The sequence below is a fragment of the Eulemur rufifrons genome, chromosome 6 (assembly GCF_041146395.1).
Source record: "Eulemur rufifrons isolate Redbay chromosome 6, OSU_ERuf_1, whole genome shotgun sequence".
NCBI lineage: Eukaryota > Metazoa > Chordata > Mammalia > Primates > Lemuridae > Eulemur > Eulemur rufifrons.
This window is the reverse complement of record NC_090988.1, coordinates 63,629,060-63,650,464: the sequence shown is the minus strand read 5'-3', so window position 1 is coordinate 63,650,464 and position 21,405 is coordinate 63,629,060. Positions and strand designations below refer to the sequence as shown.

The 21,405-nt window shown below is 47.1% G+C and overlaps 1 protein-coding gene across 22 annotated transcripts in view; it reads right to left on the bottom strand.

Moving 5' to 3' along the window:
- BMAL1 (basic helix-loop-helix ARNT like 1) overlaps positions 1-21,405 on the bottom strand; it is a 102,339-nt gene that overhangs the window by 2,228 nt on the left and 78,706 nt on the right. For 10 of the 22 annotated variants that reach the window (XM_069469604.1, XM_069469586.1, XM_069469602.1 and 7 more), the window contains 9 exons: positions 17,379-17,471; positions 15,925-16,042; positions 13,333-13,482; positions 10,486-10,732; positions 8,859-8,965; positions 7,290-7,440; positions 6,384-6,472; positions 4,683-4,791; positions 3,076-3,169 (listed from right to left, as the gene is read on the bottom strand). In XM_069469604.1, the coding sequence (XP_069325705.1) occupies positions 3,076-3,169; positions 4,683-4,791; positions 6,384-6,472; positions 7,290-7,440; positions 8,859-8,965; positions 10,486-10,732; positions 13,333-13,482; positions 15,925-16,042; positions 17,379-17,471 (1,158 nt within the window). Of the gene's footprint in view, positions 1-613; positions 858-3,075; positions 3,170-4,682; positions 4,807-6,383; positions 6,473-7,289; positions 7,441-8,858; positions 8,966-10,485; positions 10,733-13,332; positions 13,483-15,924; positions 16,043-17,378; positions 17,472-21,405 lie in introns of all 22 variants that reach the window. The other 12 variants (XM_069469606.1, XM_069469595.1, XM_069469600.1 and 9 more) reach the window with 6 other exon arrangements.

Genomic DNA, 21,405 nt, shown 5'->3' with positions numbered 1-21,405 from the left:
GACTTGTTAACAAGCTGTGAAGAGACACAACTCTGAGGAGTCACAAATGAACAAAACACTAGAAGTATTACTACATCCCTTATCACCTAGCTGCCAACTTCAGTAACCTGTGGTTTAAGTTCTTCAGATAGGCCACTGGGAAACATGATTATTACTCCTCAATACCAGAACTCTAATTCTGTCTTGCCCCCAAATCATGCTCCCCGTGTACACACCCCCGCCCCCAGTTTCCTTTCCCTAGTTGAGTCTCAGGGAAGAGCATCCTTTGAGAGGTATTTGGTTATAGGTGAGGAAAGAGTTTGGTAGCTGCTGGATTTCAGGAGAAACAGTTATTTCAAGCCTTGCCAGTAGGTGGCATTATAATTTTATTTCCACAGTTCTACTTTTTGGTCTACCGACGCCTTTACACTCTTAAAAATTATTGAGGAGTCCAACGAACTTTTATGTAGGCTGTATTTATCAATATTTATTATATTTGGTATTAAAATGAATAGATTTTTTAAATGTGATAAATCCATTGCATGTTAGCATGAATAATAAGTAGCATTTTAATGAAAAAATAACTATTTTCCAAAACAATAACAAAAAATTAGTGAGATTATCATTATTTTACATTTTTGCAAGTGTAATGTCTGGCTTAATAGATTTCAATTAGATTCTCACGTCTGGTTCTCCAGTCTGTTTAGATATGTTATTTGATTCAAGGACATGAAGGAAATCCAACCTCCTAGAGATATGTAGTTGGGAAAGGGAAGCATATTTTAATTAGCCTTTTCAAAAATTGGAATGTTCTTCTCTGATACTACATACAAACTCAACAAATGGAAGTTTCTTAAAGGTTAGCTGCAATGTGGAATCTGAAACCACATCAATGAATTTTTTGTACTCTTGTTAAAATCCATTGGTATATCTTGGCACTTTGGATGGATCTTTTACCCTTGGATGATTTTGAAATATCTTGCATTGGTTACTTAGAAAATACCACCTCACTGAGTTATGCAGATCTTCTAAATGTTGACATATTCCATTATACAGCATCAAAACATCACGATTATTAACACCACCTATCTCATCAAAAATATCTTTTAAGTTTTAGGAAGCTCTCAAGACCAAAGTAGCAGATAGAAGTTTTCTAAAAATTCCTATTTTTGCTTGAAAGCTCCAATTTTATCATAGGCAACAAATAGTGTCAAGTTATTTTCCTTGAAGTAATAGGTTCACTTCATTTTTAAGAAATTGTATGCTAAATACCTAAGACTGAATAACCATAGTTTGCTAGAGTAGAAATGATGTCCCATGAAAAAAGGAGCTAATTCAGCTCACAACTTAAATAGTCACAGAGTGCTTTTTCTTGGGACAAACTTCATAGTTTGCAGCACAAGCACTTTATGCATATTTCCCATTTTGTCACATCAAGTATTAAAAAGATGTGTACTCAAGGATTTTATAAAAGTGATTTTTACTGCTTCATTAAGGACATTCTTAAATGAAACGGTCTTTTAAATTATTTTTTTTATTGTGAGTATGTGGCTGAAGAATACAATGACTACTAGTACAGTTTGGTGCCACTGCTCCAATTTGGGCAAAACACCAGCAGTTTTACCAAACAGTGCTTTTATCAACACAGTGAAAAAAAATAATGTTTTAGTATTATTACGAAGATTGCTTTGACCTTGCAGATCCTTGAAAGGACCTTGCTCCCGCCCCTTCCCCCCCCCCCAAAAAAAAAAACGACCACAGATGACTTTTGTAGAAACCCTGCTTATCTGAACCTGCCTTAGTGCTTCTGGATGTCCATACTCTCCTGGGACCTACGGAGGCTCACTTAGCCTACCTCCCCCCACCCCTTTTTTTTTTTTTGGTGCTGCGACTTGGATACGAATTAGCCTCCCTTTTTAGCTTGATCCTCACTGAAACAACTGTAGGCTAAATGGTTCATTTTTGGACCTGCCAAATTTAAAGGTGACTAGTAAGGGCTGGAGCATGGGGCCACCTTTACTCTTGTGGGTCTGGTACATCATTTAATGCTGCTGTCATGTTTAACTCCATCTTGTTCCGGCTGCTTAGGATAAGAGAATACACCCAGAACTTCTTCTCACAGACCCATCTTTATAAGTCCAAAGGAAAAAAGAATTCATAAATGCCTCAGAAATACTTGGGGCTTTATGATGCAGAGCACAACTTTGTATTTCTGGTAGTTGTTGATATGAAAAGAATTGGAAGTCATGAAACCAGGACTGTAGTTTGGGGCCATACTTACTAACAAATGCTGGGAAGCCTGGATTTTGTCATCTGTGAAGTTGTGGGGATAAGATGAGAGAATGTATGTGAAAGTCTTTTGAATAATATTTAAACCTATACTGGAGTGATCACCTTTAAAAACTGAGTGTAGAATCCTTGATAATAACAGGAAGTCAAGTGCCTAAGAGTTGAATTGAGAAGCAGAGATGGGAAAACCACCCTAAGGAGATGGTGATCCAGTATGGAGGGAAAGATGAAAACAGATGACGGATTTCTAAACCCATTTATAGTGTAGTCTTCTAGCCAGCTCTTCATGAAGACCAGTGACCTATGAACTACTGTACCCAATGTAGTCACATCACAGCAACCCAGGCAGCAGATCCCCAAGTATTCTGCCACTGTAAAATGTGGCTTGACTTCCAAAGTACTGCTGGTGGTATTGCTGTTTCCAGTGTCTGCCCTAGACACTAATCATATTTCCTCCCTGGAAAACACCTGGCAGAGAATGAGATATGCCTCTATGTGAGGTACTCACTAATCTCTTTCTCATGGGAACTCTTGAATTGCTCCCTCAGAAATAAATTGACAGCTCCCCATTCCTGAGAATGTTCTTTCTGCCTTCCTCCACTCATATGGAATAAATCCTCTGAGGATGTCAGCAAGCCCCCCTAGCCCTACCAGTATGCTTTGTACCCAGCCTCACACAGATGCATTTACTTGAAGGAGGAAAAGAGTCCAACTTGTTTCAGCAGCCACAACTGTAATTCTATACTCCCACCCCCAACAATTCAGAACTTGAGCAAGAGGCTCTCTAGCCTGAGTCATCAGCCTCACCTTCTTGCCTCCTGGAGAAGAGGCATCAGGGGGAGGTGTACTCGTGATGTTCAAGGGGCTGGAGCCACAGCTGGAAGGTGAGGACCCCCTTATCCTGCCAGAGAAGAAAACAGTTACATTGCCTTTGTTTTGTCCTAGTGGAGTATGTTTTAAGGGGTAGGAGTGAGAAAGAGGATGAAGATCTAGACTAGGGCTTGGCAAACTTTTTCTGTAAGGGCCAGATTGTAACTATTTTAGGCTCTGCAAGGCCGTGTGGTCTGTGTCATAGCTGCTCCACTCTGCCACTGTAGCATGAATGCACCGTAGACAATATACAAATGAGTGGGTATAGCTGTGTTCCCGTAAAACTTTGTTTACAAAAACAGGTGATGAGCTGGATTTGTTCCAGCAGGCACCAGATCTAGAATGCAGTCTCTCAAGTCAAGCATCTCATTGACAAAGCCCTTGGATTAGGGTTTGGATTCAGGTTGGTGACTTTCAAGTAATCAGTTTTATTTCTTCACGGAATCCAGATGAGTTGGAGACCTTAGAAGTTTAACCTCCATCTTCGATACCATGAACTGGAATCCACAGCACACAATTTATCCTCTTCCCCACAAACACTGTTTAGCTAGTAAATACTCTTAGAAAATGGAGAGCACCAGGGTCTGAAAAGTAGCCAAGCAGCAGCAGGCATAGCAGCCTGCTAAAGCAGCAGCTGGGAAAGACTGGGTCCGGGTCTCCCAGCTAGTGTAGCTCCCTGCATAGTAGGCTTACGCAACTGAAAATCCACCTGAACTCTTGTCAGGCTGAAGGACCTCATGAAAGGAAGCTATCGCTTGGCACTGCAGCTCAACTTCAGGGACAGTGTGGTAGAAATTATGTGACCATGAGGCTCTCAGCTCCTACACAGATGAATGCAGCTTTTAATTAATTTAACACTCACTATATGTCAGGCTGTGTTCCAGGAATTTTCCTGCGTTCCCTCACAATCCTAACACAATCCTTGGGAGACAGTGCTTCCTTTTTATGGTTTAAGTCAACAGAGCAAAAGGTTAAGTGAAGTCTCCTAAGCACAGTCAGATGGAGAGACAGGCCCAGGAGCAAACCCAGGTGGACTGCTTCCAAGCTCCTCTTTCATATGGAAAAGAAGTTGCCCCAGAGAGCTGCCCCTATTACTAGCCGATCTGCTTGGTCTCTGTTACTAAAGCTAGGCAGCTTTTTCACTGAAAGAAGTGAATGTTTTTTAAGGCCCAGCTTACTCACTGGCACCTCACAGCTCCACTCCCGCAGGCCCGGGCCATACACAAAGTATTGAGAAAGTTGAGCCTTCTCACGAGTTCCCTTTAGCTCTGGACTGTTGTGGTTTAGCTTCTTTATTTAAAGCAGGATTTCTCAATCTTGGTGCTACTGACACTTAGGACTGGATGACTTGTTACTGGAGGTGGGAAGTGAGGGGACCGCCCTTGCACTGTGCAGGATGTTTAGCAAACAGCATCACCGGTCTCTATGCCTGGAGGTTTGGCAGCAATCTCCCACCCACTTGTGACCAAAGGCTGTCCCCAGACATTGCAAAACATCCCCTGAGGGGCAAAACTGCTAAGGAGCAACTAGAAGGTGTTACTTGCCTGTGGATTTCCATGATTTCCTCAGCAATCATTCGACCTATTTTTCCTGCCCCAGCCCTTGTTCCCCCTGGAATCCCTGGAACAGTGGGGTGGGTCCTCTTTGGGCCACCTAAAACAAAGGAATCTGAGAGTGGGAAAACGGTAAACTTAAGGAAGAAATGCTGTTATGTATTAAATTAAAACCAGTTCATCCCACGAGCCACTTGAAGTTCAACAGCAGGGTTGTGACTTGAGGGACAGTAGAGCCATAGCTTGTCGGAAAAGGCATTCCAGCAGGGAAAGGCTCAAGTTTCCTTCTAGGGTAAGAAGCCAATGTGTTGACATGAAGCATCTAATTCTTTCCCTTCAAGCGCTCATAAAAACGTTTGCTGAAGACCACTGAGCTACATACCTGCCAGGGTTATGGAGATAAGTCCCTGCCCTCAAGGAGCTCACAGTCTAACAGGGGCACAGACAAGAGGAACAGGGGCTACAGGAAAGTGTGATAAGTGTGACAGGTAAGCCCCAGGCACCCAACTCATCCAGGGCCAGGTGCAGCTTTCTGGACGAGGTTAACTCTGAGCTGAATCTTGAGAGGTGAGTACAAATCAGCCTGGCAGAGCAGTAAGGAGAGGGAGGCATTCCAGGCACCGCGACCACCATGTGCAGGAGCACTGAGGCAGGACGACACTTGGGGTACTACCCCCAGGGATCCCTCCTGACTGACGAGGGCATGATAGACAAAACTGGAGCAGCAGGTACCAGGCGGAAAATGAGGGGCCTTGGCTACCGTACCGATGCGTCCGGGCAGTGCCCACGGCCGGCAGGGAGTGCGAACAGACTCCACACAGCCACACAGCGGAGGCACGGAAGGAGGTCTGGGTTGTTAGCAAGTCCACTGCAGAGTGAGCTCTAGTGGAGGACGGGTGAGGAGAGTAAGACTGGAGTTAGGAAGCTGTCTGCAAAAACCCAGGCAGCAGATGAGGGTGCGGTAGCAACAGTGGTGATGAAGTTTTAAGAGACAGAAGGGGCAGGACTTCATGTTTAGATATAATGAGCGAGAGGCAGGAGGCAAGGTTTCTGGTTTACACAACCCATCAGGTGGAGAGAGTAGAACATCAGTTTGGAATATTCTGAATTTCAGGTGCCTCTGGGACTCCAGGTGGCTCTGTCTAGGAGGCAACTGGAGAGACAAATCTGGAGCTCAGCAGAGAGACTGGGACTGGAGATGTGGCTGTGCGAGTCATCGAGGGACAGGTGGGGACCGAAGCCCTGCCTGCAGAGGTGATCCCAGGACGGACGAGCCCAGTGTGGAGAGCAGGGGCGAAGGCTGAGCCCTGGGGAGGGAGCCCGCTGGGACTGGCACGTACTCCAGCACTGACAGACACCTTCCTCCCAACCACAGGAGGGCTGTGACAGTCACCAAAGAGCACATCACAGCCACCGGGCAACACAGGGGACAGCACAAGAGGAGCAAGGAGTTTGCTATTTCAAGGGTTTCCAGGGTCCAGGCACCCTCAGGAAGGGCAATAATGAGTTCCCAGTATTCCAAGCTCAACAGGGCAAGTGAGATGACAGCGTCCTTAGTACTCATGGGGAAACCGGCGGCACATCACCTGCCCGAGTCCTCCCCTGTTCTACAGAATATGATGCCAGGGGACCCCGAACACGTGGGGGAGGGAATTTGGCCACCAGCCCCCTGCCCCAGCAGTGCATAGTTACCTTCTCCAGAGGGCAGCATGCTGTCCATGCTGTGGGGGGACGCTGTGAGCTGCGGGAAGGTTGGGTCCCCGCCTTCCAAGACGCTGGCTCTGTGAACATCCCAGCAATAAGGAAACGTGAGTCAGGCCTGCTCAGAACCGTGCACCTTTCACCTTGGCCAAGGTGTCCGGTGTCCACTCTGGACCTGGACAGGCCAGAAAATGAAGTGTCTGTCTGAGTGGCTGCACAAGTCTTCTCGCTTTTTGATACTACGATGGACAGCATCCCGGCCTTTGGCCTCACCGCGTGCCTGGACCTTCCTAACTTGTGCGGGACACAGGCCAGCGGAGGTGGGAGCTGCGGCCGCCCACTGCCCCTGCGACAGTGCCTCCTCCTGCCAGCCTGCGGTAAACCCAGCCCAGCCCCCTGCCCAGCTCTAACCACAGGTGGGGTTTGGACACCACAGGGAAGGAGGTGTGAGAACAGGCCTGTCCTCTTCCCCTGCTCACCTAGCAGGTGGCAGCCTTGTGAGGTGGCATTCCAGCTGCCAGTGCCCGGGCCACCTGCCCATCCTCAGCCAAGGCCAGTATGAGCCTTTCATGGATTGTCCACCCCCTCCCTCTGCGGCAGCACGTGTGGCTGCCCAGCATGCGGGACTGTGGGTTTAAAGGTTGACTGCTTCAGCTGGAAGGAAATCTTGCTGTTTCCTAGGGCAACTCCACAAGCTGGGGCCCACGTAAGGGCACTGAGGCTTGTCCTTGTTAACAACCCTGTCTGGCTTCTGCCTGTTGTGCGGCTTCACAAGATATAGCAAGATGGCATCAAAGGATGTGACACCGGCTGCTGCTGTACCCACTTTCCCAGGTGAGGAGTTCAAGGCATCTCTCTTTGAAGCAAGGGAGCTTCTGATATAGGAAAAACACTTACAAAACAACAGTGTTGGTTGAAACAATGTATTCTACTTCCTTGGTCCAAGGGTTCATGAAACTGAACCATCGACTCCGTAGTGTGATGAAAGAACCATCTTTGATTTTAAACTTATAGCAATTTGTTGTAATCTTTTCTCTCGTCTGTAAAACTGAAAATGCAAAGAAACCATGAACGTTGTTGTTCCTTTAGACCAAAATATTAAACACGATACCCAATACCAAATACTAAAGGTACTCAGGCTCCAACACTGTCACTCTTTAATAAGCCAAGGGAGCCCTGGGAGTCAACACTTCAGAGAACAGGTTGTTTTGGAGGATCTAACTCAGAGCCTTTCAATTCATTTGTGAATTTGTCACTGTTTTCCAGAGTCTATGAAATTAAGGCTCCAGGGGATTACTGACTGTATCCTGCACATCTAACTGGAACCAGCTCAGATGTGAACACCAACGAATGAGAAGGCACTGTCCACAGGGGCCATGCTCCTTCCCCATCGCAAATCCCAAAGGCAGTATGGCACGTCTCTCATTTGTAAGACATCAGAATCGATGGAAGCCACGCACCTAGTCAGACCTCACTCTTTCGTGTAATAAACATGCAAAGAGCACCTTTCCCATGCCAGGCACTGGAGATAGAAGAGACAGGATATGACTCCTGCCCTCAAGAAGAGGAGGAGCAAAGGCTACACAGAGGAAGAGATCAGGGTCTTGAGGGATGAACACAAATTTGCCAAGAGAAGGAGGGAGGGAGGAACCTAGCAGCGCCCGAGGAGCGGCAGGGCCTGCTGGGGCAGGGACCAGTGTGACAGTCAGTGTGGCTGCAGCACAGGCCTGTGCAGGCGGACGGGGAGTGAAACTGAGGGGGTGGGGGCGGGGGGGCAGGAGGCACAAGGTCTTGAATCTGAAGGCTGGTGCAGATGTTTCAGCTTGAGTCTAAAGGCGGGAAGTTTTTATGCAGGGATGTGACATTATCAGGCTGGAACTATCTGAAGAAAAATGGGATGACTACAGAAAATGGACATGGGGTAAGAGGGCACAAGGAGACCCGTTAGGATCTATGCCGGGTCTCCACGAGGGCTTGAACCAGGGTCATGGCAGTGGGGTCGTAAGAAGGGGACTCTCTGGAAATGCGTGTCTGAGGTGAACGAACAGGAGCTGGTGGAGACACAGGAAAAGAAGGGGTCTCTCAGGAGGCTGCGCATGTGGCCACACCATTAGTCAAGAAGGAAAATATGAGAGGCAGTGTAGGCTTGAATGGAAACGAGAATCAGATCAGTCTAGCCATACTAAATCTGTACAGGGTCTGAGTAAACCCTCTGAACAAGAGTCGGCTTCCAGAAACTGCCATGGCCCAGGTACAGAAAACCGCTACGCAGACCGGGTAGGGCATCTGTAAGGGGATAACTGGTGCCCGGAGGCACAAGCGTCCTCTTCCCGCAGGTGTCGCAGGTGTCTAGGCCTGAAGGGTCTTGGGCTAGCTGGCTCCCACATCGCTGGGGGCAGATTTCTCCAGAAGGTCATGTGGACTAGTCCAGAAGCAGGGGACACTTTAAACTTAAGCTCAGCTTACCTTGCCTGTGACATTCTGCAAGATGTCCTATGTCATCTTGGTGAAAATATTCATAACACGATGTGCCTAGAAGTTCTTGTGGTAAATATGCCAAAATAGCTGTTGCCCTAAAAGAATTTTTAAAGAAGAAAAAGCCATTCAGATGATTAATAGCAACTTTGCAGTGGATGAACCCTACTATGCCCTACGGGGACAAGGCCTAAGCTGCAGGCAAAGAAGCTGGGTGGATTTTCAGGGAGCTTAGTGTGTGGATCTTTTTCTCTAATTTTTTTTTTAGGCATCTGAATTTAATCAAGGCTATAAAAACAGAAGAAAACAAAGCAAAGAAGCCTTTTTAAAAGGATTACCATCACAAGAAATCAAATTTTAGAAGGCATTAAAATGGTAACTATATTAATTAGATTAAAATACGGCAGAAGTCTAAATCCCAGCGCGCGGCTTCGCCATTTTACTGTCTCCTTTTGAGCAGGATAACCAAGCACCAGACGCTAGCAGCTAAGACCACAAGGACCTTGAAAGGTGGCTATTTCCTCTTCCAGCATTTTGTGGCTGTCTCCAGTAGCCAGGAAAATCGTTAGCCTGTGGATATTCTTAAGGGAGGTTGCAGGCAGCAGTAAATTTGGGGCACCTGTGTTCTCAGTCTGGGTCTATCACCAATTAGTTGTGAATCCAGCCGGTCCCCAGGCTGGGCCTCACTTCCTCATCCCTAAAATGAGGATGTTGGACTAGATCAGTGTTGTCCAACAGAACTGTTTGCGATGATGGAATTATTCCATGTCTGTGCCATTAGCCACCTGTGGCCACTGAATACTTAAAATGTGGCTAGTGAGCCTGGGAAACGGAATCTTTAATTTTAATTAAATTCAAATTCAAATGGCCATAGAAGCCTACTATGATGATTACTATACTGGACAGTTCAGGACTAAATAATTGCTTCCCAGTCCTAGATTCCAGAATTCCAATCATAGCAATGGTCCCAGGATATTCCATAGATTCAGACAGCATGCTATGCCCACATTCTCTTTTGGCTATGGACATCAAACCACCCCACTTAACTGTCTCTACATGCCAAAGAATGGCACAGACAAAATGTCTGTATTGATGATGATATGCTAATCAGTCTCATTTTTTTTCTTTTCTTTCTTTTTTTTTTTTTTTTTTGAGACAGAGTCTCATTCTGTTGCCTGGGCTAGAGTGCCGTGGAGTTAGCCTAGCTCACAGCAACCTCAAACTCCTGGGCTCACATGATTCTTCTGCCTTAGCCTCCAGAGTAGCTGGGACTACAGGCATGCGCCACCATGCCCGGCTAATTTTTTCTATATATTTTTGGTTGTTCAGCTAATTTCTTTCTATTTTTAGTAGAGACGGGGTCTCACTCTTGGTCAGGCTGGTCTCGAACTACTGAGCTCAAACGATCCACTCACCTCGGCCTCCCAGAGTGCTAGGATTACAGGCGTGAGCCACCGCGCCCGGCCATGAGTCTCATTTTTTAGCAGAGACCTTCATCACTTCTGTCTCTTTCTTTATTCTTAGAAAAGCCAGCTGATGGCCCAGGCTTCTGTGCTTTTCAGCTCAAGTTTGAAAATACTCTACCATCACTGCTCAAGGGTAGTATGGAGACTCTTACCTCTGGTCTACAAAAACAAACTTGCCATCTATTGCGTGCCGAGAAACATACTCCATAGATTTCACCCTGATTTCCCCGTTCACCGGTTGTGGAACCATGTGAGAATGTAGTCGTCCGATTGCGACAAGGCAGCTGAGGTTACACCCCTCGTTGTCTGGTTCATTGTCTTCATCCAGCCCCATCTTTGTGGGTGGCCAGCTTTTCAAATAGCCTGTGCTGTGGATTGTGCAGAAGCTTTTTCGATCTGCTAGAAAGTAAAGGCCATGGTTAGTGTCAGTGCCAGCTTTGCGTCACGGAGGCACAGGCAGCCAACGGTGGAGTGGGAGGTAGGTAAGGAGTCAAAAAACAAAAAACAAGGCCTCACTCTCCAGAAGCGAGCATCTAGTGAAAGGGGCAGACAGAAAAATAGACAACCGCCATCCAGTGTAACATGCTTAGTAGGGCTATACTGAGGGCATTCCATAGACCAAGGAAAGAATACCTAAATCTACCTCTGGAGAGGAAGGCTTCCCAGAAAAACCAGCGTAGGAGGTGGATCAAGAAAGATGAGCAGTGACTAAAAGACTAGAATGTGTAAAGGCTGAGAATATACCAAGGCACAGAGGCAGAACCTATACAAGAAACAGCAAAGAGCTCCGTGTGGTTCAAGCAAAAAGGGAAGAGCTGGGGGTAGAGCTGAAAGGCAGGCTGGAGGCAGATTGCAAGGGCCTTGGATTACTCGCTAACTTATGTGTTGGTCTTTTTTCAGACAGGAAATGGAGAGTCCCCAAAGGTATTTAAGTGGGGAAAAAGCGAAATCAAATCATGGTTGGGATGCTCTAGGAGGAGAGTAGAAGAGAGTAGAAACCTGAAATAGGAAGGCTGGTTCAGAGGCCAGCGGCGATAATACAAGAGATGATGAGGACTGAACTATGGCAGTACAGTGAAGAGGAAGAGAAGGCAGGGGAAAGAAGGAGAAATTTCTTTTCTTTTTTAAAAATATATTTTATTTATTAGAGAAAGCATCTTGCTCTGTCATCCAGGCTGGAATGTAGTGGCACCACCATAGCTCACTGCAGCCTTGAACTCTTGGGCTTAAGTGATCCTCCTGCCTCAGCCTCCCAAGTAGCGGGGATTACATGTGCATGCCAACACCCTGGCTAATTTTTCACCTTTGTAGAGATGGAGTCTTGCTACGTTGCCCAGGCCAGTCTTGAACTCCTATGTTCAAATGATCCTCCCACTTTGGCCTCCCAAAGTGCTGGGGTTATAGGCATAGGCCACTGTGCCCAGCCAGCAGAAGAAATGTCTGAGATAGAATTCTTAGGATTTGGTATGAATATCAGGCTTAAGGGAAAAAAAGAAAATGAAGATGACTCCAATTTTTCTAGACTGAGTGGTTGCTGGTGTCATTCACCAACTCAGGGAAGAGAGAAAAGATTCTAATCTTTTGGAATCTTTTGGAACACATTAAGTATGAAGCACCAGTAGATTTCAAGAACAAACCAGCATGGAGGCTATGCTGGTTACTGGAATACAGCGGAAAACAAATCAGACACACCCTCGTAGAGTTTAGCTGGGGAGACTGACTTTAAACAAATAATCACACAAATAACTACGTAACTGCACCTATAAGGCAGTACTACACGCCAAACCTGCAGGGTGATCTAAGAAGACAGAAGGCAGCGTGAGGCTGGAGTGAGCCAGGTGACAGGAGCCGGTGGGGAGGGGGAAGAAATCCCAGTCACAGGTGACATCGAAAAGGAAGTCAGCACGATGGGAATGTCCTGAGTAATGGCAGGGTCGGGGGCTGCATGGTCATGTTACGTATTCTGAACTTTTCTTCAAGAGCAATAGGAAACGTGGAAGGGTTCTGAACAGGAGACTGACAGAAAGACCACCCTGGCCGCTGTGTGGAGGGCGGAAAGCAAGGGCAGCCTGCATGTGAGTGACAGTGGGACGCATGGAGAGGGACAGACAGATTCAGCTAACTCCTGCAGAAGGGAGTCATTGAAGCAGGACTTAGTAACCGAGGGGACCGAGTGGCTGCAGTGGAGGGACAGAGTGCGAGGTGCCTCCCAGGCTCCCAGCATGAGCGGCGAGCTGCGTGGTGGCACTGACACTGCAGGAGCAGCTCAGGCGGTTACTTGGCATGGATGGTGTTTGAGATGCCCTGGACATATCCAAGCAGGCCGACTCAGTAAGCAGTTAATTTATGAATTTGCAGTTCAAAAGAGAGGGCTGGGCTGGAAATACAAGCTTAGCATGTAAGGGGCATGTAAAGCTCAGGGAGTAGAGGACATGACCTACGGATAGAATGTGGACAGAGGAGGGAAGCCCCAGGTCAGAGAGGAGGAGCAGCCGAAGGAACCAGGAAGAGAGGGGAGTGGCAGAGGACGGGCGAGGTGAGAAGCATGTGGTTTCAGGGGATCCTAGTAACCACCTGAGCTCCTCCTTCAGTGTCCTAGCGAAGAACTCTTCAAGACTGTAGAAAAACAAAAAGTGGCCTTTGTGTCTAGCAACGGGAAGGTCGTTGGTGAACTAGCGGGAGTAGCTCTGGGGGACTGGTGGGTGCTCAGGAGGCAGTTGGGCCAAGAGCATCCTTCCCAACCACATTAGAACAAACAACACTGAAACACAGCAAGCCTCTCCACGCATCTCTGTCACTGTGACCGCCGTCAGGGCTCCTGAGCGTCGCCTCTGCTCCCCAACTGCCCCCATGTGGTCAGGGCAGAGGTCCCGGCCGCAGTCCTGGGACCCGCCGCTCTGGCCAGCCAGGAAGCACTGAAGCTACACCGTGCTGAGAGCGCCACTCCAGAAAGCGAGCCTCGCCTGGCAGAGGATTTCAAAGAACTGTTAAATCATTACCTTTTTTCTTTGAGCAGGTGGAGGGGAAGTCCTTGTCTTCAACCTTTACTGAAGGCCTGTTGCACTTCATCCTACAGAAGAAAGAACGTCGTGCTCCAGAACATAATCGAGATGGCCCAGGGGTTATATCTGTTTTAACTGGAAGTCCAGCTGCAAATCAATACACAAAATGTGATAAACTGAGAGTAGTGTTGTCTGTCAGGAGGGGGAGCGTGACCTTGAACAAAGCCTTTTCTTTACTGCCTCGCTGTTTATAATGATGGCATGAGACTAACATCTCTCCCCAGTTTAGGTCCTAACAGATGCAGTACGTGTAGGTGTGTTGTCAATCTGGAAATGTTTATAGATTGCGGAGAACGTGCTACTAGAGGAATGGATTAGATGCTCCAGGAGGTACACATAAATACAGCATGGGCTTCCTGGCCAACAGGAGCTTTCAGAGAAAGGAAAATGGAAGTGCACCAGGAAAAGATTAATAATCACACAGGATGATGTATGATTAGTGCCAAATAAATGGCAAAGACGGCCAGTGCTTCCCAGAGGAGGAAGAACCTGGGCTGGCACTCGGAGGAAGGCCGGGATTTGGATACTGGAATGGAGAGGAGGAAGCAGGACTGCCTGGTGTTCTCAACCTGGCTGTGGGCCAGAGTGCCCTGGACGCTTTATCAACACGCAGATCCTTGGACTCCATTCTGTATCTGTGCTGTCCAAAGCGCCAGCCACTAGCCGCGGGCAGCTACGGGGCGCCTGAAACGTGGTTTTTCTGACTTGAGGTATGCTGTACATGTGGAATATACATAGGATTTCAAAGACTTAGTACAAAAAAAATAAAAGAATGTAAAAGAACTTGATTGTTATTACATATAGAAATAATAATATTTTGGATTTATTGAGTTGAATGAATATACTATTTAAATTAATTTTTCAGTTATTTTTACTTGTTTTAAATACAGCTACCAGAAAATGTAGAATTACACACGAGGCTCATGTTTGTGGTTTGCACTGTGTTTCTATTGGGCCGGGCTGTCTGGAGCGACCGAATTAGAATCTCTGGCAGTAGAACAGGACGACACTGCGGAGCTCCCCAGGTGGGTCTGAGGTGCTGCCTCCTTGCAAAGCCCTGGCTAGAGTCAGTGCAGACGCTGGGGGAAGAGCATCCTGCCATCAGCATGGGAGCAATCATGCCGAGCAGTGGCTGCTGCCCGAGGCTCCTCCCCTCCCGTCTACCGCCCGCACTGCCACCTCAGTGGTCTGTCCCAGAATGCCAATCTGACCCTGTCCCACCTGGCTCAGAGCCCCTCACTGTGTCCCCACAGATCAAAAGCTCTCTGTGGTCCAGCCCTTTGCCTCCCTGCACGTTTTTATCCAACAGCACCAGGAAGGCCACGGGGCCCTACACCCTGCATCTGTCCACAGATCATTTCCTCTGCTCTTTTCCTCCCCTCGTCACCTGGCAAACATTAATTCATCTTTTCAAACCCATCTCAGTTGTCATCTTCTCGGTGATGCCTGTCCTTGCACCCACATGAGAATTAGTCATCCATTCTCTATGCCTGGTACCATTTCTATGGCTGTACCTATTATTATGCAGGCTGCTATCTGCCTCCTTGCTTCCCTGACTCTCTGGTAAGAGCCTCAAAGGCAAGGACCAAACACCATTCATCTTTTCCTCCTCTGGCCACTAAAAGAATGCCAAGGCCAGGGCAATAGGTACCAAAGATCGCATTTTACTTCTAGGAAGAGGATGCCTTAATGAAAAGGAGGTTGTAGAGGAGATTCCTCTGGCTGTCTTTCTGTCCAGGGATTACCATAGAGAGCCTGGAAGCAGGACACCAGTTAGGCCATGACTGCACTGGGCCGAGGTGAATACAGCACTGATACTGTACTGACTGTGTGCCAGGAACTGTCCCGCCTGCTTTATCTACGTTAACATGTTTTATCCTCACATTGACCCCATGAAACAGGAACTATTTCACAGATGAGGAAACTGAGGCACAGAGAGGTTAAGCAACTTGCCCAGGGTCACACAGCTACTGAATGCTGGAGCCAGGACATGAGTCCAGTCATCTGCCTTCTGAGTCTACACTCTTAACTGGGGGAGTGCAGAGCCTTCCAAAGGACAAGAGACAGCTATAGGTGGCTCGCATGGGAGTGGGTGCAGGAGTGGGAAGTTGGGGGGAATGTGAATATTGGTCCAATGCCTTGAGAAGAAAGCCAGGAGCTGGGGGAGCGAGCTAATGAGGATCTACTTGAGAACAACTCAAACTCAGCCCTTGAAACTCGGGAGCATACAACTGGGAATTTCTAGATTGCGAAACAAAATTCTAATCATCAGAAAGAATCATGTTAAAGTAGCTATACTTCCTCCCAATAAACTTAGACATTGAGTTTCTTTCTTCTTTATGTAAAACAAACACAAAAGAACATAAATATTCCATTTAGCCAAAGATAGCCCAGGTGCCCCAGAAAAAGGGAAGAGGTGGGAACAGAGAGGCTGAGCCCACGGCCCACACTGGCTCTCTCCGCCGGCTCGGCTCAGCGCTGGCCGCCTGTGAGCCGGCTGTGAGGACGCACCAGGCCTTCTCCACTCACTTTTGGCATCTATGAGCCGCTCCCGGGGTGTGGTGTCGGAGGAGGAGAGCTGCTCCTTGACTTTGGTGATATCTTTAGGATGCAGGTAGTCAAACAAACTCTGACCAATCAGATCATTCTGCGGGGGTGAAATGTTAAAAATGACAAGTCAGTCACATGATAAATTATGCAACAAGTGCTCACAGTCTGTAACATCCTTTGCTTTTATTTTGTATTTTTAAGCATGAGATTTTAAACACTGCAAATATGAACCTGTACAGATGTCCAACCACTTTGCCTAAATACAGGCACAAGGAAGGAGGCGTCAGGAGATTGATTTTGATAACATGTGAGGGGGAAAAGCTCAACGATATAAACAGTTCATGCACCTCTAAGGCAAGAACCTTGGCTGTGCGTATTCTTTTTCATTCATGTCTGAGGCCCACAGATTCCCCCGTAAGACCTCAGAAGGAGGCATGTAGGGGTGGGCTCTGAGCCCAGCTCTGCTGTCCAGCCTCGGCTCGTAAGCAGGTCATGTCACATCGTATGCCTCAGTTGCCTTACCTGTTAACAGAGATAATAGAAACTTCCTCCATAACTTTGCGCTGAGACTAAAAAGAGCAAAACACTTTGGAAAAATTAAATTTACATTAACTCTATGTCATTTTGACCCTTCAATTCTTCTGCCTACCAAGCTTCCACGCAAACACCAGCGTGTGAATGAATGAATGAATAAAAACTTTGGGGATATAATAGGTGAAAAGCTCTGTTCTAGATGCTTCCATAAATGTTAGTCTTATTTGATCCTACAAACAATCATGAAAGGTATTGGGTATTATAATAAATTTTTAGAAGAAATGGAACAGTGCTAATAAATGACACATCACTATAAATGATGGGGGTGGTTCCCAAGTTTCTTATTCTCTGCTATTATATTACCTGCCTGCCTTTCTCCCTTGTCAGATAGCCTCTCACTCCCTGACCCCACCCCATAGTTGTAGGACATTTATTTTACACCATTTATAAAGCCATAATGCTGTTGATCAAATCAGAGTCAGATCTTTTTTTTTTCTTTTTTTTTTTTTGAGACAGGGTCTCGCTGTGTTGCCAGGGCTAGAGTGCAGTGATGTCATCATAGCTCACAGCAACCTCAAACTCCTGGGCTTAAGCTATCCTCCTGCCTCAGCCTCCAGAGTAGCTGGGACTATAGGCATGCACCACCACACCCAGCTAATTTTTCTACTTTTTGTAGAGTCAGGGTCTCATTCTTGTTCAGGCTGGAGAGTTAGATCTTTAAATGGGGGAAATATTAAAATATTTTTCTAATTTTAAATTTATTTTTCTGTTACAAAGTTAAGAATTTTCTGGAAGAAGGATTTCCCACGTGACTTGTACGCTATAATTATTCTGAAAAATGGGATGACATTTCTGAGTGCTGGGAGGCTGCCCACGACCACCAAGAGCATAAACGATACCTGGCTGTAGTTGAGGATCTTGAAGACAGACTCTGAGACAAAGAGTATCTTCCCTCGGTCACATCCTACGACAAACAAAAATCCATCTGCTGCCTAATCAGGAGAAATGGATAATCAATTTATCACACTTTAGGAGTCATGATTTGTAATCACCCTGATAGTAAATCAAGGATTTATTTTCTACGTATCCAAAGCACAGGAACATTCAATGATAATTTCACTGGTATCCTAAGAAAAGGACACTTAAATTCCTTATGAGAACAATACGATTCTCTCCAAGGCAGACAGGGTGTGTGTGTATGTGTGCATCTCCATATATTACCTAATAACTACAGGGAAAAGTCCAATTAAAGTTAGTTTTAATTCAAAGCAGAATTCAGCTTAAGAATTCTCTTTTCGTTGTATGATGGTCCAGAGAAATCAGGTTTCATTGCTCTGATTACACATCTCTGTGGAGAATCAGCATCTGAGATTGGTAGGACTCTTTAAGTTTTTAAGATCAGAATCCCCTCTTCTAACTCTCAGTCAACATCTGTCCTCAACTTGAACACCTCCATTTACAGGGAGCTCTCTAAACCGAGGTTCTCGACATTTGGAGTGGTATGTGTTTCTGTTTTGATGCCGATGGTCTGGCATGGGGCTACTTGCGGGGGTATTTTTTTACCCTCCACCTGACTCCCACCCCAGCATAATTCTAATTATGCAGGGCTGAGAACTGCTCCTCTCCAGCAGCACCCTTCCATCCAGGGCTGGGCTATTTGTATTCCAAGCGAGACAAGGAAAGCAAAGCAAAATTTTCCCTTCGATTCTTCTTAGACCTTTTCCAGTTTAAATACAGGTAAATATCTGCGGTGCCAATAGAGACAGGTATAAACACTGAAGCAGTTAAATACCAAAGCTACAGTGCCTGAAAGCCTTGTGTGTTTTGTCTACATGGGGGTGACCCCAACCCACAGCCCCCCGGGGGGGCAAGAGCTCAGCTCCTGCCGGAGCTGCTGTGACGGCTGGGCGCTCCCACCCCGCCACGCCCCTGCTCTCAGGACTCAGCTCCCTGGTTCTAATACACAGGGGGCCAGTCTCGCGCTTTATTCACTGATCCTCAGTCTGTTCCCTGGAAAAATCTAGAGAAACTCTGTTCTCTTTTCTACAAAAGGGCCTTTGGGATGTAGTTTAATTCAAAGAACTAGGAAATGAATCACGTGCCGGAAAGTAAAAGGAGGGTGTGCGAGCTGGTGCTGGGCTACGAGTGGGGGGACGGAATCACCGCTGCTGTGAGAGCCTGGCAGGCCACCCAGCCAGAAGGAAGCCGGGGAGGATCCTTTCTTAAGTTAGGTCCCTAAGCAGGCCTAGGGGCAAGGCATGACAGTGAGGGGGAAGCAACTTTCCAAGCACCATCTGCTGGAAGCCTCATTCTGTCAAAAAATAGGGTATTAATAACTTCCTCATTTGCCTTGCAGACAATCTCATATCTCACAAGAGAAGTGTTTTGAGGCTTTTCATTGATGTGGTGATGTGGCTCGAAAGGTGCCCTGGAAAGGCGACCCTGCCATCTAGAGGGAATGCTGGGCAGGGTCAGGGCTGAGCTGAGACAAAGTGGATTCCAACACCCCAGGGGACAGTGAATGCAGCCATGCAGGGCAGGCTCCGAACAGCCCGGCTCCGCTGCACTCTGGCAAGCGAACCATCTGGGAAGGAGCTGGGCCTGAGGGACAGCTAACGGGCAGAGGCTGCGAGAGCACTGAGAGCACCAGGAGGCCACAGGGACGCCCAGGGGCAGGTTCACTCCTGGGGAAGACAATGCTAGTTAATAAGTGACACGGAGGCCCTGGCATGGTCTGCCTAGTTTTCAAAATATGGGGAAGTAGAGTATCCAGACATTATAAACGGATACAGCTGACTGATCCCTGACACAGAGTTCACTTAAGATATTTTGACAGCACTCAGTAAAGAAAGCAGGTGAGTCAGATTCGCAGTGGTGAGGAAAAGCAGGCGTCCAGGTCCTGTTGCCAAACTGTCTAAGCATCGTCCGAGTGGACCCTGCCCTCTGTTGAAGCAAATCCCAAGAACTGGGCACCTGGGAGCGGCAAGGACTGGGCAGCTTTTCACGGCCACTGACATGTGTCCGAGAGGGGTCAGAACTTTCATCGGGGGAGACAGATCACCATGAGTGCCGTGCGAAACAGAGCAGAAAAGCAAGCCTGAGATGAAGTATTTAGTTTGAACAGCATTGTAATCCCTGTCCACACCCTGATGAATATCAGCATCTGACAGAAAATTATTAGGAAAAGCAGCAACAAGAAAATTATTGAGCATACGTCACTGCAAAAGGACCTTGTTTATATCTATCTATCTATCTATATATATATGCATACATACTTTTTTCTTAAACCAATCAAGTTACCAGTATGGTAATCAGGACCAGCTATATGATTTGTGAGGCCTAGAACAAAAATGACAATGCAGAGACTCTTGTTCAGAAATTAAGATTTTCAAGATGGCAACAGAGCATTACACCGAGCGTGGGGCCCTATGTGACTGCGGAGGTCGCACACCTATGGAACCAGTCCTGATGGCAGCTCAAGGGATGCTGCAGGCATAGCTCATATTTTAACTTCAGCGAATGCTCTCTGGGAACACAGGCATCTCTATGAAAAGAATGGAGAGGTGGGGGCAGTTGGGTGTCTGAATTGAGCACTGAGAGTGGCAACCAAAGGGCCAGCACTCACTCGCTAGCAGGCCTGGGCCCTCCTCTGGGTGCTCATCATTGATTCGGATGCTCCCAGAACAATGCCACACATTGTTGAGTTCATGAACAAAAGAGAATGGAAGGCACAGAGGCAGCCTATCACATCTACAAGCCACATCTACAAGATTCAAAGGGTCACTAATGATAAGCTGGACCGTGGGGCCATTCAACAAATAGATTTTGACAGAGATAAAAAAAGAAGTACTATCTTAAGTTCAAAACAACACAAACTGTACCTATACAAGACATAAGAAACCTGCCATAACAATAATTCGTGTGCAAGAGAGTGGGGGTAGGGCAGTACAGCAGCTGCCCAGAATGATACTATGGCAAAGGAGGCGCCAGCCCCATCCAACCTCAGGCCAACCAGGCTGCAGGCAAAGCGCTGTGCTGGGCTGTGGAAGCCACTTCGGGAGGGAAATCCGGCAAGTGCACGTGGCTCTGGAAAGTGTGTGTTGCAAATACTGTTCGGGGCCAATTCCCAACCCTATTCCCAACCCTCTTTCTCTCTTGCCTGTCTCCACATGGAGGCTGGAAAATCCATATTCACTTGTTTCTGCACCCTGCCTTGCAGCTGGGGGTACCCAAGTAATATACTTCTGATAAGCTGATGTCTACTGTTAGGCTTCCAGGAAGGTGCAGCCCTCCTAATGAAAAGGACAGCCAGCCCAGAGCCTCTCCTACCCTTTTTATCTAGTCGGTCTGGCTATTCAGGCCTGGCACAGCTATCTTGCTACAGGATAACTTAGCATGGCTGAGTGCAGAGACAGAACCTGGCTCCTACTGACCCACAGTCCAGCTTATCATGGAACCACCACAGCAACCCCACACCACCTACCCAGGACCAGTTATACTTGAGAATTGAAACCCTATTTATGCATCAGATCCTCGGTTCCTTGCTGCTGAACAATTTCCAACTTGCTACAGCATGACACGAGGGGATGACTAGAGACTCCTGGCGTGAGCAGACAGGCCATGCTTACCGAGAGCCTAGAGCCAGGTTGAGATGAAAATGGATAGTGACGATGCTAAACTCCAGCTGGACTACGCTCTACCCCACGGCTTTGGGTCACTCCTGGCTTCGTGGGAGGTAGGGGTGGGTATCCTTCCTTTTAGTTAGGTTTTTTTATTTTTCTTTTTACAATTTGCAAGATGACATGTTTCTGATGACAGTTTCTTTCCCTTCAATTCCCAAGTTAATCTCACTCTACCAGCCGCATGCCTTGGAGTCCTGTGCATGGAAGCCAGAGAGTTCCTACGGTGCCACCTGAGCCATCTCTC